Source organism: Pelodiscus sinensis, chromosome 23, assembly GCF_052426305.1.
Source record: "Pelodiscus sinensis isolate ZL-2025 chromosome 23, ASM5242630v1, whole genome shotgun sequence".
NCBI lineage: Eukaryota > Metazoa > Chordata > Testudines > Trionychidae > Pelodiscus > Pelodiscus sinensis.
Window position 1 is genome coordinate 16,058,814 of NC_143074.1, and position 13,505 is coordinate 16,072,318.

At 42.9% G+C, this 13,505-nt stretch overlaps 1 protein-coding gene across 5 annotated transcripts in view; it reads right to left on the reverse strand.

Moving 5' to 3' along the window:
• The window catches only part of AK8 (adenylate kinase 8), a 146,719-nt gene that overhangs the window by 114,094 nt on the left and 19,120 nt on the right, over positions 1-13,505 (reverse strand). Inside the window, exons 1-3 of one of the 5 annotated variants that reach the window (XM_075905783.2) lie at positions 12,877-13,301; positions 4,469-4,592; positions 3,083-3,167 (exon numbers count right to left, since the gene is read on the reverse strand). In XM_075905783.2, the coding sequence (XP_075761898.1) occupies positions 3,083-3,167; positions 4,469-4,592; positions 12,877-12,995 (328 nt within the window). In that variant the 5' untranslated portion in view covers positions 12,996-13,301. Of the gene's footprint in view, positions 1-3,082; positions 3,168-4,468; positions 4,593-9,779; positions 9,883-12,876; positions 13,302-13,505 lie in introns of those variants that run through there. The other 4 variants (XM_075905780.2, XM_075905781.2, XM_075905782.2 and 1 more) reach the window with 4 other exon arrangements.

Sequence of the window (13,505 nt, forward strand, 5' to 3'; positions counted from 1 at the left end):
GGAAATATTTCTTGAGAAAGTTTTGATGCATCTTTTTGCATGCATACATTTTTTGCTGTGATCCCTTGAGTTATCATGCTACATTAACATACTGGGATTTTCTTCCATTTTCTATTGTGGGGAGAAAAGGAATCGGACTTGTAAAAAGTGACAGATAGGTATTTATTGGCAGTAGTACAGGTCAAAGAAGATGAGTTAGGGGATCTATCGAGCCAAAAACCTCTCCAGGTCTTGATAGCCAAAAGGAATATACTCTCTGATCTCAGCAGACAGGAAAGGATGGGAGTTGTATTTTTATGAGGACCTTCCAAACACTTAGGAGCAGTTGGGCAGGTGCAATTTTTAAACATTCATGGAACTCAAATTACAGCTTCATCTTTACAAAGTTATTTGACTTGGAAGGTTTAAAGAAAACTCTCCCCGTATTGGTTCTTGCAAATGCAACAGACCTAGTACACAATGTAGAAAAATACTTTAAAAGGATACATCAGCTGTTTTTATCACCTAATTTCTTTCAAATGTAATGTGATTAAATCCTAGTTTCTTAAAACCTAACACCTTGAAACTGCAGCCCGGTACTGAGGAATTATTTATAAACAGCGTCATAAAAGAGTGCTCGGGTGCCAACACTAATCAACTTCTTCAAACCACTTCAAAGAAAATCAAAAAACCTTTCCATCCACAGATCCTTTTGAGGTTTAACTAGGAGCATAATTTAAAATTCACAAGAAAACCCTTAGGTATTGAAGCTTTAATACACAACTTTCTTGGACAAACGTTTGATGAAAAACGAAACGTACCATTATATACACCATATCATGCTTTAATATTGCCCAGGGCTACTGTAAATGCTCACTTTGTACTAAATCTGCTTTTCTCTCTGCTTAGTAGCTGGCAGCAGATGAGGCAGTGTAATGCACTGATTTACTCATTTGCACACTTGTAAGAATCTTCTAAGGCATTTTTCCCTAAACATATGACACAAGGGCACAACTAGGGCATCACTCTATGTAATGTTTAACCCCTCAAATCTGCACACAGCTAGTATTAAATGCTTGAGGTCTACTCAGGCAACTAAATGAATGCAGAGAAATCTGCACAACACCTTTTTCTTTAGTAATAAACCACATCTCAGTGCTGAGTCTTGAAACGTAACATGGTTCACTTTCTCAAGCAGTCTTAACGTTTAGCATTCAGGTACAGTTTTAGGGGGAATTAAATTAAACCTTGCACAATGCAAAAAGATGGGCTGGACTCAGTAGGGGTCCCTTCAAAGCCAAATGATTGTACGATTAATATTAATGGGGGAAAAATCACTTAACTTGTAAGGCAACTCCTATGTTGAACTGGAGAAGTATACAGCTCAGGACTAAAAAATTTCCAGAATTTTGTAATATGTTATGAAGGGAATGGTTATAAAGGAAGTACTCACCAAAAAAAATAATTTACTTGGATTCTGGGAACCTTTTATTACCATACCAGGATAAAATGTTCTAAACAGACATTTTTGCATTAAAAATAGCTTAGTCATCAGATCGTTCTTAAATCTAGCTTTTTAGATCACATGACAGAACAATAAAATAGTCTTGAGTATGAGAACCCAGTCACCCAATACTTGAACTAAGAGCTTCATCAGGATTGTAGTAAATTATACTCATTTGGATTGTTTGTTGTTTTTTAAAGAGTGCTTTAAATCTCATCATTAATAAAAAAGATCTTTTGACTTTGTACATGGGGTAGCTGCAGTACTTTTTTTCCACATCTCTGTTTGAAAATTTCTCTGGGGCTAAAACTGTCTAGCAAGACAAGATCATGAAAATTCATCACTTTAGTGATGGCTCTAATAAGGGATTTTTTTTCCTTCTAAACAGTCAGCACTTTCTGCTATGATCAAAAAATAAATATCAACTCTACTACAGATTTATCTTACATTGTTTTCCATACAATTTACTTTTAAAACAAGATTTAGGCTTTAATTTTAATTGGAGTTCCTTCCATGTCTTAATAGATTCTTTCAAACCACAGATAGCAGTTTTTCCTTTGACAAACAATTGCTATGGTTCTATCTTTAACCTCTTGTTTTACAGAAGTCATGAATGGCAACCTGCTTGATTCTGTTCAAATAATATTGTGGGGTTAAAGAACATATCTTAGCTCAGTTTAGCTCATGAAACTTCTCAACTGTGTACTTTCAACGGGGCTGTAAAACAGAACAGATTTCTCATGTTGCACACAGAACAGGCTGGACACAATTTGCAGGATTTGATTTTTGCTATTTAGCAGTATTTCAATCGACATCCATCTGATCACCACTAACTAAAAAGAGCTCTTAGCATCTCTTGTGATAATGATTTCATTGACGCTGCAGCAGAACTTTCATAATGGTTTACTATGGTTTTAAAGAAACATCAAAGCAACATGACACCAGCTACTCCTGACAGCTCATGCAGAACAGAAATTATAGTTCAGTTGTGCATCTCCAAATATAATCTGCCTAAGGGTGAACAGTTTGTAAATCAAATAATTTGATTGAGTGTACATGCTTTTATTGTGCAGAATCCATACTACCTATTCAATTTATCAGATTTTGTTATACACATAGGTAGGCATGCTTGCTGTTCCTTCATCTGAGATGCCACTGAGCTATAGACCTCATTAACAGTAGCAAGTAACTAAGTAATCAAAAAAACAAAAACAAAACAAACAAACAAAAACAGAGAAGCTGCCAGCCTAGGTAGAATGGGAAACCAATTTTACACCTGACAAAAGGGGTAATTAGCGAGCTTAAAGACAACAGGAAATATCAGATGGGGCACAGAAAGCATTAATAATTGATACACTAGAATTCTTTGTTATTCCCTTAGAGGGCTTCATTTTTATAACTGTTAAAGTGCATTTTTTATTAGATTATCCACTAGAATAGAAATTAAAAACATCTTACAATAACTTTTTCCAAAACGCTTAAAAAATTGAGACACAGACTGAAAACTTTTATCCAACATTCGCCGACTGAACTATAGCTTTGCAACAACAGTTTATAAATCCCAAAGTGAACTACATATGGTCTCTCATTTTCACTTACCATAATCATTGTCTTGCTTTAAGTGGCTTATCATGAACTGGATGGGCTCATCAGGCTTATGGATTAACAACCCTTCAAGCATGTTCTGAAAATAAATAGGACAGATTCAGGAGGAAATTTAATACAGCCATAATAATATTAAATAAAATAAACAAACAAATAAATAAATAAATAATAATACTTTGCATTTCTATAGCAATCTTTAAGATGGGATCTCAAAAAGGTTTACAAATATTCATTCATCTTCATAAGTCCTTGAAGCCCATTTTTGACGGAGAAAGACTAAATACATAGAGATTAAAGATGATTTGAGAAGGAATATGAATTGATTATTATTTATGATGCATAAAAAAGGCCTGAAAGATTCGGGAGATGCTATTTATCTGGACAAAGTGGGGAAATTGTCTAAGGCACATAGGATGAAATTCATTACGGACATATGTGCAAAGTACTTCAGAAAAATAGGAAATGACCACGTAGGAAGGAGCACTGCACAAAGCGATCTAGGGGTCATAGTGGATCACAATCTAAAGTGTGACATTGTTGCAAAAAATCACCATCATTCTGGGAGAGTATGTCTACATTTGTTCCCTAGTTCGAGCTAGGGATGCAAATGTAGCTGACCGAAATTGCTAATGAAGTGGGGAATTAAATATCCCACGCATCATTAACATAATCTCGCCTGCACATTATTCCGCTCGCCAGCTGATTCGAACAAGGAAGTGTGCTCCGGGACGCATTAGTTCGAATCAAACCCCTTGGTTCAAACTAACGTTACTCATTTTTTAAGTAACGTTAGTTCGAACCAAGGGGTATGATTCGAACTAATGCATCCCAGAGCGCACTTCCTGGTTTGAATCAGCTGGCGAGCGGAATAATGTGCAGGCTAGATTATGTTAATCATGCATGGGATATTTAAATCCCCACTTCATTAGCAATATTAGTCAGCTACATTTGCATCCCTAGCTTGAACTAGGGAGCAAGTGTAGACGTACCTGGATATATTAACAGGAGTGTTGTAAGAAAGACACAAGAAGTAATTCTTCTGCTCTACTCTGTGCTGATTAGGCCTCAACTGGAGTACTATGATCAGTTCTGGGTGCCACATTTCAGGAAAGATGTGGAGAAATTGGAAAAGATCCAGAAAAGAGGAACAAAAATGATTAAAGGTCTAGAAAACATGACCAATGAGGGAAGGTTGCAGGGCTGGCCCGAGGTATTCTCGCGCCCCGGATACGGGCACGTGGCACCGCCCCAGGGCGCACGGCGCATGCGCAGGCCCACCTGTGGGGAGTGGGTCTGCCCCCCTACGGCGCACAAGCCCACCCCCTTAGGGTGCGCAGGCCCACCCCAGGGCGCACGGCGCATGCGCAGCCCGGGGCCCACCTTTAGGGCGCACGGCTCAAGCACAGCCCAATCTGGCCTGGCTGTCGCTGCTGGCGCGCGCAGGCGCCCCCCATCAGTTGGCGCCCTGGGCAACTGCCTGGCTTGCCCATGCCTCCATCCGGTCCTGGAAGGTTGAAATAATTGGGTGTGTTTAGTCTGGAAAAGAGAAGACTGAGAGGGGACTGTGATGGCATGCTGGGGTTTTCCCATCTCCTGCACCCCCGAAATGGCACGGACAGACTCCACAAGCCAGTAGAATATACGGTGTTTATTGCTCCTCCAGGATACAGCACAGCACAGATGTAATCTGGTTACACGGGAGGCCTAGGATGCCTCAGCCCCCCTTGAGATGGGGGAGCCTGGGCCCCTAAATCCCAGCCTGTTGCCCTAGGCTGCTTTCTCCATGATAGCAGACAGAAACTAACTCAGTCACTTCCAGCCCTGCCCCCAGCCAGGGCTCCACTCCCCTTCTTCCCATTGTTCCACTCCTGGGAGATACCTGTCTGACGAGTTTCGAAGCCCCCTTGCATAATGACTCACCCCTTGCCCTGCTGGGCCGTGCTGCTGCCAGCAGCCAGTGGAGGTCACTCACAACCCACTGCCCAGCATAGCAACCAGCAAGGTACCCCCCACTACGACACAGGGACATGACGACAACTTTCAAGTACCTAAAGGATTGTTATAAGAAGGTGAGAGAAAAATTGTTCTCCTTAATTGCTGATGGCAGGACAAGAACCAATAGGCTTAAAATGCAGCAGGGGAGGTTTAGGCTGGATATTAGGAAAAACTTCCCAATGGCCAAGGTGGTTAAGCACTGGAATACATTGGCTAGGGATGTTATGGAATCTCCATCACATAAACCAAAGCCAAATTTAGCAGGACACAGCCCAAGTATCTGCTTTTCACTGTTTTACTTGGACGAAAAGACACAGAGGTACAACAAACATAAAGGTACAGTTATCTACTTTTAATTCTATTTATTGTTAGGCAGGGTGGGGCAGAATGAGAAGAAGTTTTTTAATGTATATAAGAATGTCCCTTCTACTGTTCTGAAGGATCTCGATGAAATTTCCAGGGCAGTATTCCAGGATCCTTTCCGAAAGGATACGAGGAAAGGCTGTCTTATTTCCCCCTCTTTGGTAGGACACTTTCCTCCTACACCATTCTGCAGTGACTTCAGCAGACACCATGGTGGTAAACAGACTCAGCAGCCTGGGCAGCTTAGGACACCAACAGCAGCTGTGCTCTCTGTGTCTTTGTTACTCGCAGGAGTTAGATAGCAGCTAAAATCACCTCCACCTATGCAAAACAGCGCTAGTACACAGTGCCATCGCCCTGTACTCATACCTGTGGAAAGAGGGGCTGATTTTTTGTGGGGGAGTTGATTAACCAAATGACTCATTCTTTACCTTACCCTCTCCTCAACCTCAGCAAGCCACACTCCCTGTGGCTGCAGCTAGACAGTGGTGTTGTATGGCAGTGCATCAAAACTGAGGTGTCTTGATTGAAGCATGTCTGATTTACAACTTTTATGGGAATAGGAGAAAGATGATCTGAAACTTATCTTTTGCTTTCCATTGTGACTGTAAATACAATTATACAACTGTCTGTTTAATACGTAGCTGCTGCCAATGAGGGGGGTGCCCCATTCACATTCACATAATGTCTGACCCTGATAAGAAGAAAGAAGCAGTCTTGGGAGGACATGTTCAGTGAAGTCCTGCATGCCAGTGCTGTGTTGAACCACGATCAGAGGGTTTGATGGGTGAATATGGAAATCAGCCTGGAGAAGGATAGAGCAGACTGGAGAAAGACCTAGGAGCAGTGTTCCCTCTAAGTTTTCCCATGTGCGGAATGAACTTTGTTTTGTGCACCAACGTGGAGGTGTCACACATCACACATTCATATTGATGCACATAAAATTTATGTGTTGGGGGTGGGGCTGAATTGTTCAGAAAGTAGGAGGGCTGAGACAAAGGGTTGGGGTGTAGGGTTGTGAGGGCTCCAGAGCTAGGGATACAAGTTCTGGGGTGAGGCTGGGGTGCAGGCTGCCCTGGAACTACCACAGGGAGAGAGGACTTTCTCCAGCTCTCTCTCTCCTCACAGTAGCACCTGGGTTATGGGGGCAGAAGCACCTCTCTCCACTATAGCAGCTCCGAGGCTGGGGCTGTAGGATAAGTGCCTCTTCCCCAGCTGGGAGTCCAGCTAGGTTGGAACTGAGGGAGGGGCACCTGCCCCCCAGCCACAGCAGGTCAGTGGCCAGGCTAGGTTGGGGTTGAGGAAGGGGCAGGCCAGGCTAGGTTGGGGCCAGGTGAGGGACACCTGTCCCCCACATGAGGGAGGGGTGCCTTCCCCTGGTTGTAGTAGATGAGGGGCCAGGCTAGGTTTGAGCCAAGGGAAGGGTGCCGCTCCCCTAGCTGTGGCAGGGCAGGGGCTGGGCTAGGGGCATCTGTTCCCAGGCCACAGCAGGTTGGGGACCAGGCTAGGTTGGAGCTAGCAGCAGGGTGCCTCTCCTCCAGCCATGGCAGGTCTGCCAGTACTGGGTTCCCCGAGAGCCTGCGCAGCACTTAATAGTTGGCAGCACAGCTTTACAGTGAACATAGCCTAGGAGTTACAGCAGAAAAAGGAGAAGGAGATGTCTCCTTGCCTGAAGATATTGTGAAGGTCAATACTATGATAGGGTTAAAAAAAAGAGTTAGATAAATTCATAGAGGTTAGGTCCATCAATGGCTATTAGCCAGGATGGGCAGGAATGCTGTTCCTAGCCTCTGTTTGCCAGAAGCTGGGAATGAGAAATGGGATGGATCACTTAGTTACCTGTTCTGGTCATTCCCTCTGAAGTATTTAGCATTGGACACTGTCAGAAACAGGATACAGGGCTAGATGTATCTTTGATACCAGTATGGTTGTTCTTATGATCTTATGCCCCAGGATATAATACAATCCCCTTACAATCAATGGAGACCTCTATTTCAAGAGTGCCTTATATTCCCCCATTGGCATTACGTGCCACATCTCTAACAATACCACTCCACAGCAGGGGAAAATAGCAAAAAACACAGCTTCACATATTCTGGCCTGTAAGAATCATGGCTGATATATGTTTGGCAGAAATGGACTGAAATAGACATTAATGTTTTCTAGCATTCTAATTTAAAAGCACTGTTCTTCTTATATATTTCATAAGTGTATAGCGCTTTTGAACTGTACATTACCTTTTGTACTATTTTGTTACACAATATATATTGGAAATAACTTAATCTTACTTCAGAGCATATCCAGCAGAATACCTAGTGCTACTGAAAGCACACATTAAATTGCAATTGAATAGGATCACAAAATTCACAGGTCCAGTGCGAATTGCATTGCTTATTGGACATTTATAATTATTATAATGTGATATTCATCAATGTACTCTAAAATTGGAAATGCCCCCCAAAATGTCAGGGCCAGACTAAGCACAGTATATTTATGTAGCTGACTGGCAAAGTGCTTTTTCAAGACCTCCTTCAGCTGCATTACTCTCCATTAAGTTCTTGGAATAGCTCTGTATCTGGTAGCTCGAAGTCAGAAGACAGATGGTCCACCTCTTCCTTCCCTCTATTCCTCACAGATATTATTCAGGACAAACAGGCAACTCTAACATTGGGATATTTCTTACTGAGAGCTAAATTTGTGAGTAAACATCACTCATGTCCATTCAATCCACCAAAAACACACTGAATTGTCATTCTGAACCTGCTGAGCTAGCAGTTGAATCTTTTCTTGGAACTTTTAAAATGACTTCATGAACCAGATTCCTCCAGATCACAGTAACATTTCATCACCACAAATGGCAATCTGACAGTCAAGAAATCTCTGCCTGCAGCTTTCTTAGCAGCGTATGTTCTTAAAGATACAAGCATCACGCACCTTCCCTGACCTGTCCACACAGGTATCAGAGAAGTGTCCCCAATGACTCATCAACGCTTGCATAACCACAGAAAAGTAGCCCTTTCTGCTGATGGACTGTGTTGTAAGGTGGGATGGAGCCAAAATAGGGATATGCACACTATCTATCACCCCACCTGCAGATTGCTAAGAATCACAGTCTTGCTTAGCCAATTAATGACCCTCCACATTTTCAAAACAACAGCTCTTGCCATGGATTTTCCAACTCTAAAATGAATTTCCCAGTAACTGGTAGAAAACCAGTGTTGCAAGTAAGCACATGGGCAATCACCACTTGCTACTCAACTGTCAATGCAGCTCTCATTCTGGTGTCCACGCTTTGGAGCGCTGGTTTGAGCTCAGATAGATCCTGGATGCCTTTTGCATCTGAAAGTTCTTCAGCCATTGCTTGTCAGCCCTAACCTGCACTATGATGTGATTTCTCCAGACAGTGCTCATTTCTTGGACCCAGAAGCAGCGATCCACCACCTGCAGCTGCTCTCTGAACACCACCATCAACCTGGAATCAGTTTTGCTGTGCCACTTAGGAATCGTTCCTCAAAAAAATCATCAGCTCCCCCACAGTTGTGGTATTTTCTTCTGCTAAGCAAATACCAGAGGATCGTCTGTCCTGAGTTTACAATGTTCAAGACAATAATACAGAGCTGTGCGGCCGCCATGCTTCTGTCAGAGATAGCAGGCAGCAAGAGGTGCCACACAGGATTTTAAGAAAAGGTGTCAAAATTATGGCATAGAGATGACATTATGGGATGGAGAAAGTTGGAAGTTTTTTCCAACTTAATCCTTATTTCCCAGAGTTCCTTGTGCAATTAATTTCTACCCTAATAAAACCTCACATCCAAAACCTTCTTATTAAACATGAGCCTCCTCTCCAAAACCCCATTTATCCAAATAAATTCCACATTTTCTGTTCCATTTAGATAAACTGAGTGTATCAGGTGAAAGGAATCTACCACACATTCACCTGACTTTTCGTTATTTATGCTTTTTGTTTACCTTTTGCATTTTATCCAATCTGAATATAAACCAACACTTTTACTTGAAAGTCCTCATGCTGTCTGGGTAACAACCACCAATGGAAAATATTTTAATCTCAGAAAAGTATATTGTTTTCATTGGTATTGCAATGTAAGTACATGGAAAATATACTGTGTTTTTCAAAAATTATTTAAAACCCCAAAACCAGAATTTGGAATCTAAATTTACCTGACAGTGATACTGTAAACATTATAAATAACAAACCCAGCAAACTTGTGAAATTATAATGAAATATAATTCTGCAGCATGATGCTAACTGGTACTTCTATGATTCTAGGCCCCCATCCTTCAATCATATATGCACAAGTTTAATTTTACTCACATGCTTAAGGGTAGGTATTTGCATAATTGTTGATGAGTTGGGGTTATTATTTACAGTTGTTTGTGTCCTCAGCTGGCTAACAAAGTTGCGATCTGAGGATTTTCTGCAATTGCAATCATGCTGGTGTTATTCACTTCTCTGTGGCATGCAGAATGAAGTTTTGCTTTGAAAAACAAATTTTATACAGCATTGCTCATACTAAAGGGACCTCAAAATTCTCACAGAATAACAAGATTAAATTACAGAGCTAACAAATAACAACAGAAGAAGAGGAAAAGGGCATATGCAAAGGAGAAACAATATATTTTAGGGTGAGATTTGAGCATCGTGTCCTCTTCTCATAACACGCAAACTAAGGGATGTGAAAAATGTTAAAAGCAGTATGTGTTATGGCCATTTTTCCTAACAAACTGTAACCGTTGTCAGGACAATATTAGAATTCCTATCCATTAACAAACTTTTCAATAGGAATAAATTAGACCCAAGGAACAAACTGTAGGAATGTGCAACCTCTTTTTTGGCCAGGAAGTCAATCTCATTCTTTACTAAAATAATAAGACTTGTTTGTAACTGTGTTTTTATTGTTTTTCAAATAGTTGTACATCTGCATAAAGAGGCACAAAACCAGAAATGTTTGCTAAAACAACACAAAATAGACAAGTTCCAAAACCTCCATATTTTAGATTATGAATTAAGTCATTAACCTAATCTCCAAAAGAACAGTTGCCTTCACATAAAAAGTTTTAAATACAGGTTTCCTTATTAATACTCCATCATACTACTTCCCAGCCCAATTCACTAAGTAGCATTCTTAAAGCCATGCTTTGCATTTGACCAACTCAACACCTTTAACAGATTTCCAACATGTTTCAGAAATATATATTGCAATTAAACCTTGTTAATAGCCAGTGCATTATGTTTGTCTAATATGTAGCTTGTCCAATTTTCTTGAGATGGGGACAAGTGTCAGCTAAATTTTCCAGAGAAGTAAGTCCACAGATAGCGCTTGAAAAATAAAGAAGAACAAAATAAGAACAACCATACTGGGTTAGATCAAAGGTCCATCTAGTCCTGTATCCTGTGTTCCAACAGCAGCCAATGCCAGGTGCCCCAGAAGGAATGAACAGAACAAGTAACCATCAAGTGATTCATCCCGTTGCTCATTCCCAGCTTCTGACACATAGGTTAGGCACCCTATTCCTGCCCATCCTGGTTAATAGCCTCCATGAATTAATCTAGCTTTTTTTTTTTTAACCCTGTTATAGTTTTGGCCTTCACAACATCCTCTGGTTCTTTTGTTATGGGCCCAAGTAAATCACTTTTCCTTATTTACTTTCTCCACATCAGTAATGATTTTATAGACCTCTATCATATCCCTCCTTAGTTGTTTCTTTTCCAAGCTCAAAAGTCCCAGTCCTAGTAATCTTAGTAACGGCAGAATCACACTGCTTCAATAAATAGTGATACACGTAGATACACAAGGAACACAAAGAAATTAGTATTTCTTTGTTTAAATTGACAATATGCTGCAGACATAAACACTGTTCCATCTTGTAAGATGTGATAAGATATCTTGTATTTAAAGTGTTGCCTCCACCAAAAGTGCCCAGCAGCAAATAAGAAGTGCCCTGATGTATCTAGGAATCATTGCTTCTCTCTGCTAGGCCAGGCATGTCCAAAGTCTGGCCCGCGGGCCAATTGCGGCCCATGTTCTGGTTTAATACGGCCCCACAGGTAATTTGGCAATATCTATCTTTTATGGCCCCCAACGAATCCATATGTATTGAGATGAATACATTGTAAAATCTCAGTTAATGTCAGTTGGTCTATATCAGTTATAAATATATTTGGACACAACATGTATACTTGGTGTTATGTTCCTGTTCATATTTTTTGAACTTAAAAGTTGACAGACAACCTTTATTACCAATAATATGTAATGTACTTTACAATGTTCCTGACATATATTTCAGCTTCCTGGATTTTTTTTTCATCTGGCCTTCAGATATGAAAGGCAGAGTGATTTAACACCTGTTTAGATTTGTCATCCATGTGATTAGATGAAAAGTATGCCGTTTGCAATAAACTTTGCATAAAATAGTTAATTTGCATTTAATTTTAATGGTTCAAAGAATGTCAGGCAAAATGGTCGGCCCTCACGCTTGTTCACTTCATCAAATCTGGCCCTCTGAAAAAAGTTTGGGCACCCCTGTGCTAGGCACATCCCAAGCAAGTGCTAGCATCACTTTTCATGGTTCTACACCCATCCAGCCTACAACTCCCAGCTGCCTGCTGGGAATGGTCATTACACTTTCCTCCACCCTCAAAGTACCCCACTACTGTGTGCTTGGAACTGTTTTTACATCTCCTCTGAGCACTCTGCTACATGCCGGGAACACTCATTACAGCCCCTCCCTCTCCAATACACTGCAGCATGTTGGTCCTCAGGTCAGGAACAGTATGCACTGGGTAACCCCAAGGCTGGAACAAGGTTACCCAGTCCATGCTAGCAACAGTCAACATGTCCCAACAGGGCACAGTGCAGGGATTTCCCTACATCCCCCCCCCCAGTTTTGTGAACTATGGTGCCATACAGCCCACCTTCACCCTCACGGTCTCACCCCTCATCGGCCCTGACACCCCCCCCCCCTGTAAATTCGAACACTCCCCCTAATTTCAATTCCTGGGGAGGCTACTGGTACAGTGTGGGCGCAACTGGTAAAACCCACACACGGGACAGCAGGACCAAAGCATGTGGGGGGCAGTCGGACCAATGCTGGGAGTTCCACTGACAACCCCCCTCCCATGCTTGGGCACCCCAATGCATGCTAGGAGCAGTCCTTGCAGCGCCCCCTCGAGCAATGCTACCCTGCGGGGAACGAGGGTTGTTACCGCCCCTAAGCCGCCTTCCTTCACCTCTGGCTTGGGCGCTGCCACGCACGCCGGGAACTAGAGTTGCTGCGACCATCCCCCGCGCACGTGGGCGCCCCAGTGCCTACGGGGAGGGGTCCCCCTGCTCAAAGAGGGGCGAGCACAGTTATTCCATCCGTGTCGCCAGGGAGCAAAGCGCCTCGCGGGCGTCCCCTCCCGCTCTCACCTGCAAGAGCTGGAAGAGCTCGTGCTTTTCCGCATACATGCCCATCTCCGGGGGCACGCGGAGCGGCCGGGAGGTAGCGTCCATCGCAGCCTTAGCAACCGCTCGTCGCTAAGGCGCATACGTTATCAGCACGCGACGCAGACAGCCCCCGCCCTTCTGTGGGCTCGGAAATGGGGCGTGTGACCTCATCATACTGCGACTGGCCTTTTTTTTAAAAGGGCAATGACTGCTCCCGGATTGTCCGGGCCCCTGGCGAATCAATGAGACCCCTTCTGCCTCTCACCCACAGGCATGGGCAGGAGCCCCTAGCGTTACAGCCCTTTTGTCTGGGCGTGGGAAGAGCGGCTAGGGGCTTAGTGGTGGGAGAGAAGCTGAATTAGATCTTTGTGCCTTCGATTCCCTACCTAGGACCTCTCTCCTACCGCCCCCAGCCTCCCACATCCCCTACCCCTCTCCCTGTCCTCTCTCACGCAGCCCAAACCAGTGTCCCTACCCCCACAGGGCTCCTGCCTCCCATAGCCTCATGCCAATTTAATCTGGCCCTCCCCCTACAACTCCCCATCAGTGCCCCTGCCCTGCCCCCTCCCACACAGTCTCCTGCCCCCCTACAGCTCCACATAGTCCCTGTT